The following is a 21,984-nucleotide window of genomic DNA, read 5'->3' as shown; positions in this document are numbered from 1 at the left end:
ACAATGCAAAGAAAGAGCATAATTCCCCAAAGGTTAAACTTAGCCAACCAGGTAACATGGAGCTCAACCAGGAACAACTGGAGCTCACTCAGAAACAACATACACCCTTGAAGAGAAAATTAGACAGCAGCCTGCAAAACCTTGCGGCCAAAAGAGGCATCCGTGGATGCCAACACATTTACATTTGTAGAATTTTGTGAACGTGTGCACCGACGACCAAGTTGCCGCCTTGCAAACTTGCATCACTGATGCCTGATGGCGAAAAGCCCAAGAGGCACTCAGCGCCCTTGTAGAATGTGCCTTCACAGGGACAGGTGGAACCTGACCCTTCTGTGAATAAGCCTGAACCACCGTCTACCTGATCCATCTGGATATAGTCACAGCGGACGCAGTCAATCCTTTTCAAGGTACTCCGGGGAGGACAAAGAGAGAGTCTGATTTCCCAAAAAATTCAGTAGCCGCCAATTAAACTCTAATTGCCCACACTACATCCAAAGAATGCAAGACAATTTCCTTGGGATGCTTGGGCTTAGGACAGAGTGAAGGCCGCACAATGTCTTCATTCAGATGAAAATCATCAACCACCTTAGGAAGAAACGATTAGGTCAAAGTACCACTCTTTCTCTGTGGACCACCAGATAAGGTGAATGGCAGGACAGTGCCGCCAATTCAGATACCCTGCGGGTAGAAGTAATAGCAGAGGAATCTCCCTAGTGTTCTCAAACTTAGGTTTTTGAAGAACAGACAATACAAAATTAAGATCCCATGGAGGTAGCGGGGCTCGCATCAGAGGAGCCATATGGGGAACCCATTGTATAAAAGTGCGAATCAAGGCATGCGTAGCTAAAGGGTGTTGGAAAAATACAGCCAAAGCCGACATTTGGCCTTTGATAGTGCCCAAAGCCAATCGCTGTTCAACCCCTTTTTGAAGAAAAGTCAAAATCCTAGCCACCGAATGCGAATGGACCATCAGTCAGCTCTATGGTAAACAGGTGACGCTAACTTTACAACCGCTTTGATTGTTTTTGTGGTGCAATTGCTGGCAGAATAAAGAGATATCTGAATGATGCCTGTAGCTACAGGCCCTCAATGCCCCTATGTACCTAGATATCCATGAACTCTCTATTGTAAAGTAAGATGTCAGAGAAGCCACAAGCACAAAACTTGCAAAAAGAAGTGGCTTGGTGGGACTGTTCATAAGGTGGGAATAGAAGCCAGAGGAAGTGAGGAATAACGTAAACATTCCTCAGCTTTAAACTTACCATGGACTAAAGGAGCAATCAAGCCTTACAGGGTGGTGGGGGGGGGAATAAAATAGTAATGCAGATTCAAAAGAATTTTCCTTTAAACACTTATAGACAGTGGAGTCTCTAGTGGGGTGCAAGGAGTGCAGACCGAACCCGGGTGACACCCGCCAGAGGGGAGACACCTGTGGGTAGTGGCACCGCACCCCTAGATCTGCGTCTCTCGCCAGCTGTCTCCTTGTTTTACACAGCAGAGTGGACCGACGCCGTCTCCCCCTCCTAGCAGTTTACATCTACACAAGAGGAGGGCCTGTACTGAGAAGGGTCTATAATGAGGGGAGGGGGGTCTGTACTGATAGTGGGGGTCTGTACTGATGTACGGGGGGTCTATACTGAGGGAGGTCTGCACTGAGGGGTGTGTGCACTGATGAAGGGTCTATACTGAGGGAGGGGGGACTGCACTGAGGAGAGGGGGTCTATACTGATGGAGGGGGTTTTGCACTGATGGAGGGGGGTCTGTACTGAGGTGGGGGGTCTGTACTGAGGGGGTGTCTGCACTGATGGAGAGGGGTCTGCACTGAGGGGGGGTATATGTACTGATGGAGACGGGTCTCTTCTGATGGAGGAGGGGTCTGCAGTTGGTGGGGGGGTCTATACTGAGGGATGGGGTCTGTACTTAGTGGAGGGGTGTCTGTACTGAGAGAGGGGGGTCTGTACTGAGGGGGGACTATAGTTGGTAGAGGGGGGGTGACACAATGTTTTTTCCGCACCGGGTGACACCAAACCTAGTAACGCCACTGCTTATAGATATGCGCCCCAAGGTACTTTTCATCAGGAGAAAAGCAGAATACCTTACTCAATTCATAAAGCTAATCAATATAAGTATTGATAAACATGCATGAGGACACCTTTATGATTTTTGTGACTTTGACCTCTGATGAAAGAAAGGCGGTTTATTTTTCCATATTTATTTTAAGCTTACTGTTGGTGATTACATAATGGTGATTACATAATGAAATATACTGAATGTTTAATTTGGTTTAAAATGTTGTGTGTAAAAGTGGATAGTAAGATAGCTCTGCAGTACAAAAAGAAGGCAGTAAGATAACCATGCAGCATAAGCAGAGCAGACACGGAACTGTCGTCCGTCTACTTAGCGGGGATCAGCAGGAAAGGTCCACCACTAAGCAGGCAGATCCCCTGGTGGAGTTTACCTGTGTGAAATAGCCCTAAGCCTTTCGTTTAGGCACTTGCTTAGTTCCTATTCAAGCAATACAAGATCGAAATCTTTATAAGGATTTTCTATTACAACTGTGAAAAGATGTGCAGTGACCTATAACAATCAATCAGATTTCAGCTTGCTCTATTTTAGTGTACTCTGACAAATACCTACTGTTATTTGATGTTAGAGGCTTTTTTTGCTTATTTTTCCTACCTTTATGTAAGAAAGCACTATATTTTCAAAGTGTTTGTTTTGTGATGATGCTATACTTATAATAACATATTTTGTTTCTAATACATCATGGGCAGGATAATCTTTAAACACATTATCTTTAAAGCGGTTGTATACCCTATAAAAAAAAAATAAAAAAAAAAAAACCTGCAAGACAAAGGCATAATGAGCTAGTATGCATCGCATACTAGCCCATTATGTGTAACTTACCTTAAAACGAAGCCCCGACACGGACCCCCGGACATCGATGCGGGCGCTGCCATGATCCCTCGCCGTCTCTTCCGGGTTCGGCGGTTCCGGCGCGCTGATTGGCCGGAAGAGACGGCTCCGGCACGCTGATTGGCCGGAGCCGCGATGACGCATGCGTGCGGGAGTGATTTTTCCGGCAAGCTCCCGGCAACTTAATTGAAGGTCCCCCCGGACCTTCAGAGCGCATGCGCCGCTCGCGCGAGCGGCTGCATGCACTGTAAATATCTCCTAAACCGTGCCGGTTTAGGAGATATTATTTGTACCTACAGGTAAGCCTTATTATAGGCTTACCTGTAGGTAAAAGTGTCAAAAAGCGGGATACTACCGCTTTAATTCTTCCCTGTCCAAAAACCTGTCAAATTATTCCCAGTCAAAAGCTGGTCTTTCTTCTGTCATAGATAATTGCTGTCTAAGTCTGAATATTTTAAATTATCTAGACCTTGAATTGTTGTCACTGTTGGGTAGATTTACTAAAACTGCAGCACTCAGAATCTGGTGCAGCTGTGCATGGTAACCAATCAGCTTTTAACTTTAGCTTGTTCAGTTAAGCATTGGAAATAAAACCTGGAAGCTGATTGGCTTCTATTCAGAGTTCTCCCAGATTTTGCACATGACAAATGTATTATTCAGTAGACATTCTGAATGTGAGCTGTCAGGACAAGTGCAAGGGCTAATTCACACTAGCACCGGGCTAACAAGCACAGCCATAGAAGTGCACTGTGAGCAGGGCAGTGTGAAGTGCTTTTTTTTCAATATATTACACTATTTATAATTTTTTGTTGTTTTGATTTGTCATTTCATTCATCTTTATGCACTGTGGCATGTTGCAACATAGTATAGTGCATTGCAATGCCCTGTGGTGAAAAAAGTAGTGCATGTCCCGATTTATTTCAGACCACCATGTAGTATAATGGCATGGACTCAACAAATAGAACATGGGGCATGTTGCCTTGTCCATGCATTAGGACTGCTTTTGGCAAGGCTGACTAGTGCAGCCCAATTCATTTCATAAGCAAAGTCTGAATAAAGTGAGTTGTGATCTATTATTTGGATTGAAGTTTCAATACAAAATGAATAATTTCTTAAAATAATCTCAGAAAGTTTAATAATATAAATATCCTTCCACTAATTGCAAATGTGACATCTATCATTAATAATGAACGCACATCAAGCCTACACAAAACTGACACCACTCTTTACAATATCTGACAATCCACATCCATCCAATAATATTTTCATGTTTAAATCAATCATTACTCGATTAAGATACCTTTGTTTTTGAGGGGTGGCAAGGTAGGATGAAGATCTCTGTTACAAAAGTCTTCATCTGTGCAACATTCGATAGACCTTCTCTGATGAGGAATAGGTGTGTCCTAACACAAACCAAAACAAACAGTAAGAAACAAGAGGACTAGAAAGACAAATGTAATTCAATTGTAAGAAAAAGATTTCTTACTGTATGTAAAATGAATGCAACAAAGTACCATAGCTGTTGTAGTTCCTTATTAAATTGTACAAAAAAAATATCATTGTGAAATAGGAACTATAAAATAACCCCCATCACAGGCCTTAGTGTGAAGCCAGCATTATCTAGGAGCAGGTTTTAATTTTACGTGCTTATAGGGCACTTTTACTGTGATGTTTCTTCTGTTTTTTGTTCTGTACATCCTGTATAATACACAGCGCATTAATAAAATAAAAACTTTTTTCTTTTTTTTTTTTTGCTATGCCTGTATACTTATATACAGTAAGTACATATGATCTGACTGATGACATTTTGGAGATTCTTACTGAATCCCGTTGCCAGTCCAGGTGTAACAATAACCATACTCAGTAAGATTTTAATAAAGTGGAACTAAACTCTCTCAATCAAAATTAACTATTTTAATCATTATGCTGTTAGCATTAGTAAATACATGGGAAGGTATATTATATTTACTTGTTTTATTCTTTTTTTTTAATTTCTTCAGTTTCTTCCTGGTTTCTTGCTTAGGCCAAAATGATGTCATACATCCCATTAGTCTTTATCTGCATTTTTTCTTTTGTCTGGAAGAAGGGAGGAGGTGCTTTCTCAGCTAAGCATGCCCCCCTGTCCACATGCCTGAGCTAAGGACAGATGAATTCCAGGAAATAAATGCTATATGAATCATCTGCCCTTACTCAAGATGGCCATGGTTAAAAATGATAGGTGGTGTATTTCAGGCTCCATGCACACTGGGTAAAAGAAACGCCAGTTCTCTTGGTAGAAAAAAAAACACTTATATAGAGCACTTTTTTTACAGGAGTTTAGGAGAGCTTAGGAATGTTTAGTGTTTTTTCTGTCAGAAAGCTTCAATCAGAAACGCAAACCAGAAGGTTTTTTTTCCTGCCTCTAATCTGAGCTTAAAATATGCCTCTAATTGTCCTTATGTGCATGGACACATAGGATAACTTCTTCAGGCTAAACACAAAACTCCTGTGCATGGACCCTCAAAGCGGTATCTCAACAAAATTAAGCATGGAGACATGGATGGGCGAGTTTGCTTTGAATATTAAAAATGAATTTGATTGCATTTTCGGTTTGTGGTGCTCAGCTATAGTTTAGTTTATTTTTAATTGAAACCATTTACCCAGAATCATTTAATTTGAATGACATTATGCTGCAAACTGGCTAGACTATTTCAAACTAGTTCATAAATTTACTAAAGCTGATGCATTTAAAATCAACCTGTACCTAAAGAATGTGGTGGCTGTCATTGCTGACCTTTCCTTTTGAAAACGCTAGCTGCCTGGTCATCGTGCTGACCCAGTAGCTTCATTACATTTAGAGTAATTAAGCCCCACACCTCTGTTAATATAAATCCCATGCAATTGCTACTCCCTAAAAATACAACAAGGTAACCATTCCATATATAATTAAAAAATAGCAAGTACAATGGACTTCCTAATAAATTATAAAATCTAATTTAAGCAGTCATTATTAGTATTTTTTTTTTATTATCGCAGCAATAATCAATACAGACAATAAACAAAACACCATCATATTCCAGCATCTGGGGTCCTCATATGACTCTTTCTCCAGCTCAGAGTAGCTTCATTACTTTCTGGGTCAATGACCTGAAACAAGTCTTCAGAGCAGGAGTTCGGACTTCACTCCGTCTAATCTGCCTTTGTTCTATGTCATTGGCTCAGAAAGTATTGCAGCCACAAATAATGAGGCACATTGCATTTTCAGAGGTTCAGAAATGGCAGCCTCCATATTTTTACAACACAGGTTTCTCTGACACCTGGCATATGCAATGCATATGGCCAGCTTAGAAGCTTATAACTACGTACAACTGCAATAGTTCTGCCAGTGCATTAATATAATAATATACTCAATACTGAAATATAAAAAAAAGTCAATAAGTAATATCTTATGCATATAATAAATGACTGTCAGACTAGAGTATACTAAGAAAACATACTATTTTACCTTATGTATGAAATTTGTTATATTATTCTTCTATTCTATTCGTAGAGAAAAGACAACCAGGCATTGACTATTCGCACATTTATGATAATGCTTAGTTCACACTGTTCTGTAAGCATTGTTGTTGAGAACATCCAATGAAGGAACTGTGTAAGAGCTTGCAAGCTACACTACATGCATTCCTCCCTTGACCACACAGGCCCTAATAAAAGCCATCTGGGAAATAAAGGATGATCCAGCCCAGGGTGTGGGAAACGACACAAAAGGAGCAAGTTTAGCATAATCTATCATTCATTAAATTCATAACTGGAATACAATAAGGTCAAAAGTGCACATGATTCTTTTTATCAAATATGAATTGGATGCCTTATATGAACACATTCCAGAGCATGTCAGAAACACAGATGTCCTTATTATCTCCTGCAATGATTATCTTTTTTTATGCTAAGGGATAGAAACTTGTTGCATGTCCCTTTCTAGCAGCAGAGAGTTTTAATCATGGCTCACAAATCTCTTCAGTTGCTCAAGTGTGCAGCTGTGCAACAGAACGCCTCTTTGTTGTCCACTCAGTGCTGTTACAAACAGAGATCATATGGAAGTTAGTCTTTATCTACAAGCACCAAATGAAATAGTATCTACTTACTAATAATAATTAGGTGCAGGTTGCAATTTTGGCTGCAAGGTATCTGTTTACTAAAGTTTTACAGGTGGTCAGACAATGCTTTTTGGAAGGATTTTTAGAAGGAACATTGTCACCTGAACACTGGTGGCTATTGTAAGCAGTCACCAACTTACTCGGCATTGAAAATCAGAGCCCTCTAATCCTAAGCAGCCAGAGGTAATCACAGGGAGCCCCGATTCATCTTCTTCTATAATCGTGAAGCAGTATCCGTCTGTCCTGTAGAAGGCAGGAAAACATGAGTAGAACCTTCCGTTTAATTATTTAAGCATACATGATACACATGAAACCATTGCAAATCTTTACACCATCTGGACTTTTATCTATCTTCCTACTAACAGTGTGAAATGGAATAAAACTTTGTTTACTTTATAACAAGAATTTTCAACACACACTATATTTAGAAAAGAAGTCAAGCCAAAAATAAATAAACACATAAATAAATAAATAAATAAATAAATAAATAAATAGAAACAAATGAAAGTGTATATCCTACTTCCGCAAGCATTGGGACGCAAATTAGTTACTACACACAATGTATAATGATAAAACAGAAGACCCTCCCCCGTCCACACATGAAATAATAGAAAGACATAGAAAGGAATGAAAACAAAAGAAAGTACCCTAATTTTATTAAGGTTTTTTTTGTTGTTTTAATCCTCATATCATATAAAGTATCTTTAATAATAATTGTATTTATTATTATTATTATTATTATTATTATTATGTTCGGGCTGGATAGGTATTCATTGCTAATAACATGCAAAGAGGCAGGCCAACAGCCATAAAAAAAATAATGTTGAGAGGTGCATGCGATCCACTGATTGGGAACATTGTTGTAAAAAAATCTCTCTGTGCAATTAATTAATGCTATACAAAAGCAAAACTGCACAGTGTACTTTTCACGTAATTTAAAATGTATGTATAGTAAATAGAGTATCCTGGAAATGGTAGCCAAGAGTTAAAACCCCTGTTTTTAAGTTTTTGCTGCTTGTGTCCTGTTGGGGTGGTATACCTTATTTTCTTTTCCTTGAGATGCAACACCAAAAAAAAGAAAGTCTCATATCAGACAGTTGCCACCTGAACAGCTGTCCTTGTTGTAGGCTTTACCCTTCACTTCTTGTTCTTGTGACAAATGGAGGGGTGAATTAGCAGTAGACAACAAAACAAATGAAAGGGCTTTAACCATTCCCTATTCTACATAAACAAAGAAAATTGGTGTGGCCATGCATAAACTTTAATGAAAAGAAGGTGAAAATCTTTCAGCTTAAAAGTAAATGCATGAAATAAAGTACATTTCAGAAGCCAACATAATCCTGACACAATGTTCTTAAGCAGAACGTGCAGAAAAGAAGACACATCCACAGTAAATATCTGCAGAAAAGGGACACTTACACACCACTTTCCAAGTTATCCTCTCGTTTCCTTAGCTATAACACTCACACTTTATTGTGAGTATATATAACCCAAACTTTTTTTCGATAAAGTAGGGAAGGGATAAAACCCCTGCCAGGTTATTTTGTTCCCTATTTGTGTGCTGTGGGGGAAATGTCATTTTTATTTCCCTTTCCAGAGATGCAAGAGGAAGAGGAAGCCCCCCAAAGTGAGTAGAAGCCCCCCCCCCCCCTCTTAGACGGTTGTTCCTGGAAGATGTGTCCCTAATTGAAGATTTCCCTTTATCTCTTACCCTGTGAATATTTTTAACCATTTTGATTTAGCCTCACTTTATTTCTTACTGACAATACTCGCCATTGCAAATACAGGGGAAAATTTTTCCCAGTGGGCACAGCAATAGAAACCCAACAAAGGGTCTGACCCTTACCTCCTCTATCCACACAAAAAAAAAAAATTATTTTGCCCAGACATAAATTCTAACACTGGCTGTCAGACTCCTTAAAGGTTTTGGTTTGTAAAGATGAGTTACACAGGTAAGCAGTAAGTTGGATCATTTGCAAATAAGTATCAATTGGTACACTGACAGTATTAGTGTTCAATCCCTCCTTGTAATGATAATATACTTTAGATAGAGGGAAGGTATTCAAAGAGATTGTTTAATAACATCTTGCACATTTATCACCATGTTGCTCTAAACAGTAGTCCTATGCCTGTCTAACAAGCATAGAAAGGACTATACCCAGGGCTTTTTTTCAGCAGGAACATGGGGGAACGCAGTTCCGGCACCCCCAGTCTGAATGTATGCAATGGCAAAGGGGTGCTGGTGTCAGTGGGGTGAGCTGAATGGCCTATTGATGCTGGCTGCTGGGGGATCTATTGTTGCTGGGGTGAATCTATTGTTGCTGGAGGGCATTCTGTTGTGGGGGGGGCTACTTTTGCAGTGGAGGATTTATTGTGCCTTGGGGGCTATTGTTGTTGGGGGGGTCTATTGTTGCAGGGGAGGATTTAATTGGGGGGGGGCGATTGTTGCAGGGAGGGATTTATTGTTGCTGGGGGGCGATTGCTGTTGGGGGTCTATCTATTGTTGCTGATTGCAGGTTATCTATTTTACTGTTTTTTCTATTGTTGCAGGGGAAGATTTATCGTTGCTGGGGGGGGGGGGATCTATTGTTGGGGGGTCTATTGCTGCTGATTCCAGGGGATCTATATTACTGCTTTTCTAGTTATCATTAACAAATTCTATACAAATTACCTAGAACCACAACATGATACTTGGTTCTGTATTCTCTAAAAGGGGGGGGGGGGGTACTGGGAGGTGGGTAGAGGTTGGAACCAAAGGACCGCGCTCGGAGGTGGGTAGGGGGTGGGGACAAGGGGTGACTCAAAAGAGGGGAGTACCTGCACCTATTCTTGGAGAAAAAAAGCCCTGACTATACCTTACCCCTTTATTAGTATCTACATTTTCATAACAGTAAAGCTGCAGTCTATGAAACATTTAATATACACGGGGCATATTTGACTTGTATACTTTCTACTCACACAGCACGATCTATTGTTATGAAACAAATAAATATTTAAACTTTGGTTACCTAGCATATCAATAATCCCATGTAGGCATACATATGACAACATTTGATATGATGTTCTTTTGTGCAAAGATAGCCTCCAAGATGAAATGATCACATTTGTGGGCTTGGAAGACCAGAAATGTTGTCACAAGTGATCCAGATCCAAACATTTTGTCCAATTTTCATCTAATGTCTGCTTGTAAAAAGGGCAACCCCTTGCTCCCCTTGGCAGGTACAGTATACTACTCTCTATTTTAGACACAAGTGTAGCTTAATTTAGACTCTGTAGGACAGGTGTGTGTGTCAGAATTGGTGTTCCTATTCTCAAGAAGTCCAGCTGTTCTTTTTCTCACTTTTACTCACCTGCTTGCAGTCAACAAACATATGGAGAATGGCAATATTGCGTAAGTAAATACAGCCAACAACACAACAATTTATTCAAACTGTTTTGCTTAACAGAACCAGTCAGCACCCAGGTTTGTTAATGGAAAAAAAAAAGTTATCTTCCATGCCATTATTGTATTTTATATCTTCTATAACACTACCAGTTTTGTGGGAAAGATTGCGGGATGGGTCTGGCCACTAAGTGAGCTTACCTTAGCATTGACTAAAGTACAACAGTTTTTTTACATGAATGCATTTTCTATAGAAAAAAAAAACCTTCCCCAAGCTATCCTCCCCACCCTTCTTCAAACACTTACCTGTGCCCTCTATTATTCCAGTGCTGTGCCCGACTGCAAGTATTCTCGCCTCTTTTCCTGCTCCCTCAGGAGTCTCTGACATCAGCAAAAACCATTGGCTCCTGCTGCTGTCAGTCAAATCCTGTGAGGAACTGGAACTGCATGTGTCTATGGATGCACACAGCCCCCACAGCACAGACAGCACATGGCTAACTATGGGGGCACTCAGAGAAAAGGAGGAGCAGACAGTCCCAGTTGGGGACAGTGCTGTGCAATATCCTTGCATAGAGCAGGTAAGTAGAACATGTTTAATATTTTAATTTAAAAAAATTGAGACTTTAATATCACTTTAAAATGAAGCTGTATTTTTAACAAAACGAATGCTACCCTCCTTTTCCTAACCCTCAACTACTCTACACTAAACCCCCCTATCAAGCTGCTTCTGTGTCTTACCTTACTTGCTTTCACTGATGTTTACAAGCTTTTTGACAGAATCCTATTTAGTTCTGGCATCACCTGCACAGTGCACTTTATAGCCTTGTATAGGGCAGAATTTATGACTAAAGATACCTGGAATATGACCCTATACAAGTGATTTTGGGGCTCCCTATGTAGGCAGAAATTAAGAGGATTTCTGCTCAAGAGAATCTGCTCCAATAAGTTAAAGTCCAATATCAATGAGTGAAGAAGAGAATGTAATGTCATTGTAGAGAATTCCTCCTACTTTTCACCCTGTTGACACCATTACAAGAAATGAGGGGGACAGGAATTGCCAGAGCAGGAAAGCACAGAGATTATTGAACACCCTTACAGGTTCTAACCTTTCCTGCTCTCTGAAGAAAGTGTTTTTGTTACTGTGACTGTCCACACTGGAGTGATTTCCTGTCATTACCTTTTCCCTCTCAAACCCTGTCACCGGGAAAGGAAATGCAGGGAAATTTTTCTAGTGGGGACACTATTCTTCTATAGTCTAACCAAAGCAAAAAGAAAACATGGCTAGTGTTGAGCTGTTTAAAGCTATAAGGACCTAGTGTAATAAAAGTAGTGGTTCATCAATGGTGTCATTTAGAGGGACTTGTAGGTACACAGCCTAGTCATTTGGGCAGCCCAGTGTTTATTTTTTTATATAATGTGCAGGAAACAACAGGTGGAAAAACACAGGCAAGTTTCCACTGTGACTGTCATTTACTGTTGCATAGCATCTTATTTTCCCAGGGCAGGCGTAATGCAACAAAAGAATTTACAAGTAACAGGTGTAAACACCAAATTGACAGTAAACTAAAAAAAGTCTCCTCAACTATTGGTTTCTAGTAGAAGGGAGTATATAGCATATATGTAATATGCTTCTTCAGAATTTATAAGCCATCCCATGACATCTGTGGCTTCCTCTTCCTCTGCATACTTTATAGATAGTGTGAACGAACCTTAAAGTGTATGTAAACTCTAACAATTAACTTCTCTTATTTGGTGAGTTCAATATACCAGAGAAAGTGTTTTGTAATTTATATTAATAATAGCAAACAATTCAGCTCTCTCCCCTGTCTTGGGCCCCTTTCAGATGTTCCAATAAGGTCTGTCTGTCAGTTTTCCGGCGGACCTGAATCGAAGATTCATTCATCCTTACGGACAGGCAGGTGTAAACAGATCTGTGTCCATTTACACCCACCTACCTCCAGATTTGATCAGCCCTCCTAAAAAAAAAAAAACGGGAGAGGACTCCGTCCTCTTTCATCTAGGTGGAGTGAATCGGAGGTAGCTGAGTGTAAACAGATAGCAGAGACTGTTTACTCCCAGCCGCCCATAGAGCAGAGTGGGCTCTGCCTGTGTCTACTCTGCAGATACTGAGCGGACACAGATGTGTCTTCTGCCCACACTGCTCCAATAAGGCCCTTTTCAAATAGGGTGGATTCCATTACAAACAGTAGGGAATCTGTGAGCTGACCCCTTGCTGATCCCAACAGAATCCACCCCATTTGAAAGGGGCCTTATGCACAATTCCATTGTTGTATCAAGAAGAGTAATTAGTAATCCCATTTGTCATCTTTCGACTACATCAGTGTTTGTCAACCTTTTTTCAGTCAAGGTACCCTTTAAAATTATGGAGAATCTCAAGGCTTACTTTAAAAATTTGGACAGTCTTGAGGCACCCTATTTCAAAATGTAAAAAACGATTCTAATCATTTTACATAATGCAGCAACATCGACACAAGTAGGACACCCAATGTTAGAGGTGACTTCTTTTTTCAAAGCAAATACACTTTTAAACACTGGTACTGACTATTAGTCCAATGTTTCTCTTCTCCCTCAATCACTCAGCTAATGTGACCCCAGCATTGATGGATAGGGGCAGGGGAGGATCAAACAAGGATTCTGTGCAGGCTGCCGTCATCCTCCTTATTAACTCATGATGTCATTGGTTGTTAGGAAATTGGTGGCAAGAAGGTTGTAATGGTGTACAATAAAAATCTGTGGCTTTGTGTAACCAAATGCAGACTTGTTCCGCTCACTGGCTTGTATACAATTTTTGAGCAATTTTTAGGCATTTGCCATGGCACCCCTGAAGGTACCTCAAGGCACCCAGGGTGCCTGGGCACCTGGTTGAAAAAGGCTGGACTACATTATGATTACCCTATTTATGTTGTAGAGTTTGGAGAGTAGGTGAGTCTAAGAGGTTTAGCAGAAGATAACTGGTAAGGGATGACAACAGACAGGGGTTGATCTACTAAAATTGAAGCGTAAAAAATCTGGTGCAGCTGTGCATGGTAGCCAATCAGCTTCTAACTTCAGCTTGTTTAAAGCGGAGTTCCACCCTGGAATTTTTTTTTTTTTTAAAAATACCCCCGAGACAGTCAGGGCTAGTGCATTCCACAATGGCTAGCCTCTGATCTGTCCCGGGTTGCACTTACCTGTTAGGACAAATACTTACCTTGAAAAAGTCTTGTCCAGCGCTGCCATCTCAGGTGTGGGCAGCTTGAAGCCAGCGCGATCCTCTTCGGCATCCTCTTCCTTCTTGTTCGGTCCCACGATGCCCTGCGCCGGCCCCGCCGTCACTTCCAGAAGCTGTTTAGAAGGGAATGACGCGCGCACCGGAACTGACGTCGGGGCCGGTGCAGGCGCAATGATTCCTGGGAGCGATGACGTTCAGCTCCCAGGAATCATTGCAAAGCCAGGAAGTGACGACGGGCCGCGGCCGAGGAAGGAGGAAGAAGGAAGTAAGGTAAGTATATTTTCTTCTCTACGAGGTAAGTAAAAAAAAAATGCGATTATCCATTTGTTTTTCAGGTGACCCGGAGCGAGAAGATGGAGGTAAGTATAAAATTAGGGTGGAACTCCACTTTAATTAAGCTTTGAAGCTGGAAGCTGATTGGTTTCTATGCAGAACTAACAGCGCATAGGAGCTGAGTGCATTTCTGGCAGATCAGCAGGTAATTTTATGTATATGCAGGGTCTTTTAAAAGGTAAATCATGGGGAAATGCTCATGCGTTGCAGAGATGTACTGTATGTTTTTTCTATTTTGCACTGAGATAAGCTGGCAATACATGGCCCAAATTTCAGCCAGGTTCAGATAAACCAAACAAAATTTGAGCTGTAGGTGGCCTTGTCACTCCTCCTCCCCCAATATCCTTTGATCTGAAAATTGAAAGAGACGGGGGAAATTTGTTGGATGAACAGAGACTGTATAGAATTATATGCAGCCACTGTTTAAGTATTCTGACAGCCATGGGTGCTGGCTGACCTAATACAATATCTAGCAAGAAAGATTTCTTCATCCATTCTGTTCACAGGGCTGAACAAGAGAAATTTATAGTGTATGGCCAGCATTCCACTCTGAGGAGTAGATCTGTCATATTTATTATGGCTGTCCATGTCTCATTTGGGAAATGTACCTTTTCTTCCTGTCTCAGTGACGGGAAGCAAATAGAATGAAAGCTGTGCAGCCATCACTGTCTACAGGGTTCACCTTGGCAGATCTCTATCAGAAAATATTACCTTCTAACAATAAGTACTACTAGGACAATACATAGGAGGTAAATGCCTAACTAGATGTTTAAAGGCACTACTCTCAAGACGTTAGAGTCTAGCTTATTGTCATCAAACAAGGAAGCAAATTAAGTCTGAGTGGATATAATGTATTTCTCTCATTTGTAAATAATCTCTGTTTTAAAGTCTCTATGTGAGCAAGGACATACCAGGTGTACACAGAGCAGCAAGCTGTTGAGTGACAGCAGAGAAGGGTATATTCTATTCACTGGCAGCTGTAGTGCTCACATATTCTCTTTGCTCTTTCTGAAAAAGATACATCGCTTTTCCTCCCTGCCTACATTTTTATGTCCAACAATAATCCCATTTGAAACAATCTTTCAAGTTTTCTCCATTAATAATGATGTTAACACCCTGTAAAACACTGTGAGAACTTTCTATTTGGTATTAGGGTAGGTTTCCACATGGCACAGATCACTAGAGATGGACTAAAGCCAGACTTGGCTGATATCCCAGAGTATTGAAAATGCGTAACTCTGCTTTTTTAAGGCAACTGTAGCTGTAAAACCAACACTGCCCTGCCCGTTCCATGATGAGCACTAATATTGGCTGTATTTGGTGTAATTTACGGAGGCATGGACAGAAGATTCATAATAACGGAGTTATTTAGGAAATAACATAGGTAATGCTTACACACAGTGTAAATGACCATTGCCTTATGTCAGGGAGCAGTGCAGCTAAAGATGATTACTTTGCTATTTTTGTAATAATGCAAAATGATCATGTCAATATTGTAGAAGTACACAAGGCACCTGCTGCTCAAATACATTTGCCTAGTTTTTAGTTGTATGTAGTATGTAGACTTCCATTATGTAGTAGTATGTAGGCTTCCATTGCTAATCTATCTTTCTTAAAATGCTAATTTCCTGGCAATCCTGATACTCAAATACCCTCAATATTTTCACCTACTGATCTAGAGCAAGCATGCAAATCTACAGTTCAAACTTCACTCTGACTCTGACATATTTCTTCCCTCACAGATTCAATTAAACATTAGTATCTGTAACCTATCGCAATTCAGATAAAAATGCAATGTACCGCAGTCATAAGAGCGTATTTTAGAAAATGTTCACTTTTAGGCTTATTAGAAGTATGGAGATCCAGACAAGACATCATTTATCCTTAAGACCACAAGGGAAAGAGGGAAAGGGATCCCAAATGCAAACAAATCAGGAATTAAACTGTCTGACTGGCAGAGATAAGTGCACAAGACAGTGAAATGTACTCATTAAGATGAACCTTTATATTTCAAGTATTTTACCAAACTTTATTGCAAATTTTTACTTTTTTTTGTTCCAGAGAAATTATTGTTAGCTTTGCCAGATTGACTGCTAAGTGGAAGAGTCTAGCACAGTGTTTCTCAACTCCGGTCCTCAGGGCCCACTAACAGGCCAGATTTTAAGTATTACCTTGGGGGATGCAGACTAGAATACTGCAATCACTGAGCAGCAAATGATATCACCTGTGATGGATTTCATTTTTCTTGCAAACCTGGCCTGTTAGTGTGCCCTGGAGCGGAGTTGAGAAACACTGGTCTAGCATACCTATACACATTCAGACCCACTGTATATTATTGGAACCATATTTTAATTTTTCCCCCTTGCCACTCCCCAAAGCGCCACAATTTTCTCTATTTAAATTACCAAGCAAAAGCAGGAAAGTAGTGTACCCTTATTTGCCAAGATGGTGTCTTTTATTTTTTGGGCAGTTTTAATATAATAGCTGGCGGCAAATTGGGATAGAAAACTAATTTCTAATTACTTAAAATCTTAAAATGACAGTGTAACAATGTACCGAATGCTGTGAAGTTTTTTTTTTGTAGTGAAAGTGAAGTTGTCTTTAAAACCAAAAAAAAGGAAAATTGATCTCAATAAAAAGGAAAATAAAATTTAGCTCTGCCTACTGAAATGGATTTAAAGCAATCACTTATACTTCACTTAATAAATAAAACAGAAAGAGGGACACTCATGCTAGTAAACACAAGAAAAGCATACCAAATGATGGCTAAATTGCAACCACTGTAATATATACCGACCAGCAGGTATTGTTGTATGAGTCCTCTGGGCAATGGTGATGACAGTAACATGACAACAACTTCTGTGGCGGGGCAGGTGCTGTGCTTTCGGTATCCTCCTTTCTGCTGTCCACATTGAGCTTTCCGGAGCTTCTCAGCAGCATGTTATCAAGAAGATTCGCTGAAAGGGAATTAGGTAAATTATAAGCATCTGGGCAGAAAGCCAGTCACTGGACCCATTTAAAAATATACTGTATATATAAAGAAAGCAAACAATTTCACACTAGGTTAAACTTCAAATTTCCATGAAGAAAGCAGAGAGATTCTAGAAATTGCCAGATAACCTTTCAATACTTTGGAGTCAATTCACTAAGCTGCCACAAGTTATTTTATTGGCATGTTTATTTTTATCTAAAAATAATTTTCGCATCAAGACATTAAACTAGTATAGACAAATGTTGTATAGATTTGGAATCATTATTTCTTTGTACCAAATTGTTATTTAAAGCTATATAAAGACACAAATGGGGCAACCCCGCAATACAAGGGTTTACTGCTCATTATGTCTAAGGGTACAGGAGCAGGCATTATTATTTACCCTATCTTCTGCTCTGGTGCTGCCATCTTCTCTCTAAAACCCTGGTTCGTAGACAGTCCTTTGGCATTATGACATACAATGCAGGGCTATTAACCCTGTGTTGTATGTGGAGGTAGCAAGCATGCCCCTGGCAACGTGTGGGAGGGCAGTCACAAGGCAGGGGGAACCCTGCTTGAGTGCAGAATAAGGTAAGTATTTTTCCTTATTCCAGCACCCCTAGACATTAACAATCATTTAATTCTGCAGGTGGGCCTTTTTTGTTGTGCTCAGAGCATCAGAACAGCACAGCATCATTAAATGTATTTTTTAATGCAAGCTGCGTAAGTACCTGCATTTCACTGGGTGTTAGCCTCCAAAATGACAAAAAGCATACTGCGCCACAGATTCTTCTATAAATTATAGTGCCTATAATAGGCAGCCATGCTTCTCCTCCCACTATCCTGTGCAAATAGCACAGTAACTATATACTGTACCAGTTAGCAAACAAAAGTGAGCACTAAACTTCACATATAAAAGAATATTAGTGACACCTTCAGTAAGTGAATTCTCTATAGTATCACCACTATGAAGGTGCATAACAAACAATGTAATCAAATAAAGTGAAACACATTTCTAATAAATGAATCATATAATAACATCCCTAGTTAAAGTGCAAAAACCCAAAAGTCCATCAATAGTGCTAGGTTTTGTGTGTTTAAATTCCCTTTAAACGTGCTACACACACTTCATGCAAAGTCTCATTTGGGGCTCATATTAGCACCTAGCACTCAATTTTGTTTGTTAATTAGGCTCCCAAAGTCCCTGTACAGCAAAGCTCAGGTTAGGGGAAGAAGAAGCAGTACAAACAGCCAATCGGTTTTGCAGTAGTGCAATGGGCATGTCCAATCACAAGGTGTCAAGGTGACCTACTGTAGTGTTACTGAACTGCAGTAAAAAAAAAAAAAAATCAGATCTCCTACTCTGTTAAAAAAAAGGTTTGTTATGTGGCTGAGTTGTGTAAATCTCAGAACTAGATGGATGTGTATTTCATCTTTTTCTTTAGCTGCTTGCCCTGAGTTCAGTTTTAAATTATACATTGAAACAAAACTATTTTCCTTCCCTAAGGACCCATTCATACTACAGTTACATGCAATGGTGCTGCTATGTCATTCATTTTAATTGGCACCCTAACACACCTCCATAACGCACATGTGCTACAATGCAAAGCTTCACAAGGCATGGTGTTTTGTCTATGTGCTGGGAATAAAATGCAGCCTGCATTATTTTATTGTACATTGAAGACCAGGTAGAGCGAATGGCAATTTACTGCTCCACTGACAACAAATGCACCAGGCAGAAGGTGAGGGCCGGGAAATGTGCTACAGGTACATAAACAGTAATAAAAACTCCTTACAGGCGGTCCCCGGGTTACAAACATCTGACTTACAAATGACTCCTACTTACAAACAGAGGGAGACAACAGGAAGTGAGAGGAAATCTACCCCTAGGAAGGGAAATTCACTCCTGGAAGGGTTATCACGTGAAAAAGGTGTCTCCACTTAAGCTTTATCACCAATCTTCAACCCTTCAACCAAAGTTTCCATGACAACCCAAACATTTTAAAATCAAATTATCACAGGGACAGAAAGTTAGATGATATCTTCTAAACAGGGGCCCAGGCAGCAAAACAAATGGTACAGGGATGTTAATCCTTCCCTAGGCTATCCAAAAAAACTTAGTTATCTTTCTTGGCTGTAGCTACACTTTAAAAAATGTACCTGTTCCGACAAACAAATTCAACTTAAGAGCAAACCCACAGTCCCTATCTTGTTTGTAACCCGGGGACCGCCTGTATTTATCTCTAGAATGGGGGAAGGCTGGTACCCCTGACAGATTTTTTATTTCTGCCTGTGCCCCTGTTGCAATCTGTTCTTCACTTCCTGTCAGGAGAAATAATTTTCAATGACAAAGTAAGTGAGGGGAAATCTCTCTAGCAGAGCCCCAGAACAATAAAGACCAGACAGGGTTCATATTTTTCCCAAACTATCCAAAACAAAACCAAAAAAATATGGCTGAACAGAAAAAGTATTTTTTCCCTCCAAAAATACATTTTCACAAACTGTTTTGTTAAATCAACCCTTTTACTGCTCTTAACTTACACCATACAAAACCTCAAAAACACCACTAGTCAGAATCTAGCAGAATTCCAGGGGTAAATATATCTGTAGTGGATGTGAATTGACCTCTATATAAAAAATACAACCTTAACCAGAAAAATAATATGTATGCAGCAGGGCTGTAGATACATTTTTGTTTGGGGGGGGGGGGGGTTCAGCAGTTGGTACTAAGCAAAAGTCTTTTTAAAAGAAAAAGCTATGTGTTGCTCATAGTAAGCAATCACATTTCTAATTCTATTTTCTCAGATCTTCTTGAAAATTGAGCCTGATTTCAGTTTTGCCTTCTTCCAGTTCTTATGAAGATTGCCCAGTTTGGTTGGCTATTGTCCAGCCTAAAGCTGGGTACTGGCTGAAGGAAAAAAACTGACAGATCACTGTACTAAAACTCACTGTGTTAGTACAGCAATCTCCCCAGCTGTGCTATAGTGTCCCACCCCCCCCCCCTCACCAGAACACAGTGTACAGTACTCTAAGCCATTGGACTGCCCCCAGGGTGGTGCACTGTAAAAGGCAATCTTACTGGCAGATGCAAAGGGTACCATCTTGTGGAAGGAAGAACTCACTGATTTTTTTGTTAACCTGGCATACTAGATAAGAGAAGTGGCATTGTGCATTGTTCATACATAAAGAACATACCTTACAACGTCCAAGCTTCCGAGAATGAGGGACATGATAGGGTGAAAGTGACTTGCGGCTCACATAGTGGGGCGCAGCAAAAAAGTGGGTGTGGCAAAACATTAGAGTGGGAGGGTCTAAGAGACATGGTTAAATAAAAACTGGGCTTCCTTGTACCGGTTAGGCCCTGACTTTTAACATGTAGCAATTTGGGATCTTTACTGGGCAGATGCAAAGAGCAGCAAAGCACACACTGATTTATTGTTAAACAGGCATACAGGACAAGAGAAGTGGTACTTTGCAGAGACCGCAGAGTCCATACATACAGAAAAAGAGAAGATACTTAGAATGCCGTACACCCGGGAAACACAACAGTATCACAACAGCAATGAAAGACTCAGCCCAGCCTTAGTCGATGTCATTAAGGCCCTGTTCACATGTAGTGATTTGGGATCATGGGCTGGCAGTATCCCCGTGATTCTGCCTGCAATTACAAATCACACTGGCAAAACGCAGCATGTATGTTTGTGTTCCATTCATTTTTAGTGGCACCAAAACATGGTGTGGTTTTGGATCCTTGTGTGATAAATCGCAGTAAAACCACACCACATTTTGGGGTCACTGAAAATGAATAGAACACAAACACACAGCGTTTTGCCAGCGTTGCCGTGCGATTTGGATTGGAATCTGGGTGTGGTGGTGGGTGGAATCACAGGGATATTCTTCCCACAATCCCAAATTGCTACATGGTCAGCGCCACAACAGCAATTATAGAAGACTCAGCACCCAGCACCTCAATCAACAAACTTTGCCTGCACTTCCCACAATCTCAAATACCTAGTTATAGTATGAATCAATGACAGGAAGAAATTCTGCACTGCAGTTTTAGCCTGAGGAGAACACAAGGGAAAGAGGCACAAACACACACACACACACACACATATATATATATATATATATATATATATATATATAATCCAAAATGTGAAACTGCGCTTGGAAAAACATCATTATTGAAACCACAACTAATTGGTCATATAAGCTGCAACTCTGCTCTGCTGTGAGATAATTAACACAGAATACATTCAAATATGTAACAAAACAGCCGCGCAAAAATAAAGTGATAATAAAAATAATGTGATAATAATAATAATAATGTATGCAATGCATACTAGCACATTATGCCATTAACTTTCAGGGAGAAGAGTTTTTGTGGTTTACTAACACTTTAAGCTAAGACCAGTAGGCCTAGCATCACACAGAAAGGGTCAACAACTTCCTCAGCAGTAACTATTACCAAAAAGTTCTGGCGCTACTCCAAGATGATGAAGTCCTGGAATGTCCCTTCACAGAGAATACACAAAAACCTGTAAAGTTAATGTGTTGATGATGTATGAGGATAGCAACACTGTTCGCCCAATCCCTGATGCAAGACAGCATAGAACATGTGATTGAAATTAGATATAAGAGATGGCGCTCAGTATGCATATAGTAATGAACCCCAGTATAGACTTAGGAGGATAGTCTCATGAACACTTTATTAAAATGATCCAAGGGTAAAGCATAATATGGATGAAACAAGATCAGTCCTACCGCCCCTTGTAACCTCTGGACATTCACACCGATGGAAATGGAATCCTGTAGGAGACCGGTGGCTAATGTTGAGAGCCGGTTGTCAGATGGGGTCGCAGGCAGGAGGGCTCGGTCGGTCTGATGTGCGGCCGCTTCCTCAGACCGGAGCCTCTGTGTCACACTCCCTCGGCACCCGGCAAGAGCCTCGGGAGTCGCGCTTTGATGACGTCACTGCACGGGACCGAAGATCCACAGACAGCCGGCTACA

The 21,984-nt window shown here is 40.4% G+C and overlaps 1 protein-coding gene across 3 annotated transcripts in view; it reads right to left on the bottom strand.

Annotated features, from left to right (window-relative positions):
• The window catches only part of BMPR1B (bone morphogenetic protein receptor type 1B), a 690,971-nt gene that overhangs the window by 64,328 nt on the left and 604,659 nt on the right, over positions 1–21,984 (bottom strand). For all 3 annotated transcript variants that reach the window (XM_082243647.1, XM_082243648.1, XM_082243649.1), the window contains exons 5-7: positions 16,797–16,956; positions 7,193–7,295; positions 4,217–4,319 (exon numbers count right to left, since the gene is read on the bottom strand). In XM_082243647.1, coding sequence (XP_082099773.1) covers positions 4,217–4,319; positions 7,193–7,295; positions 16,797–16,956 — 366 coding nt within the window. The remainder of the gene's footprint in view (positions 1–4,216; positions 4,320–7,192; positions 7,296–16,796; positions 16,957–21,984) is intronic.

Source organism: Pelophylax lessonae, assembly GCF_965119305.1.
Source record: "Pelophylax lessonae genome assembly, chromosome: 1".
NCBI lineage: Eukaryota > Metazoa > Chordata > Amphibia > Anura > Ranidae > Pelophylax > Pelophylax lessonae.
Note: the sequence above shows the minus strand (reverse complement) of the source record. Positions and strands in the feature narration are given on the sequence as shown.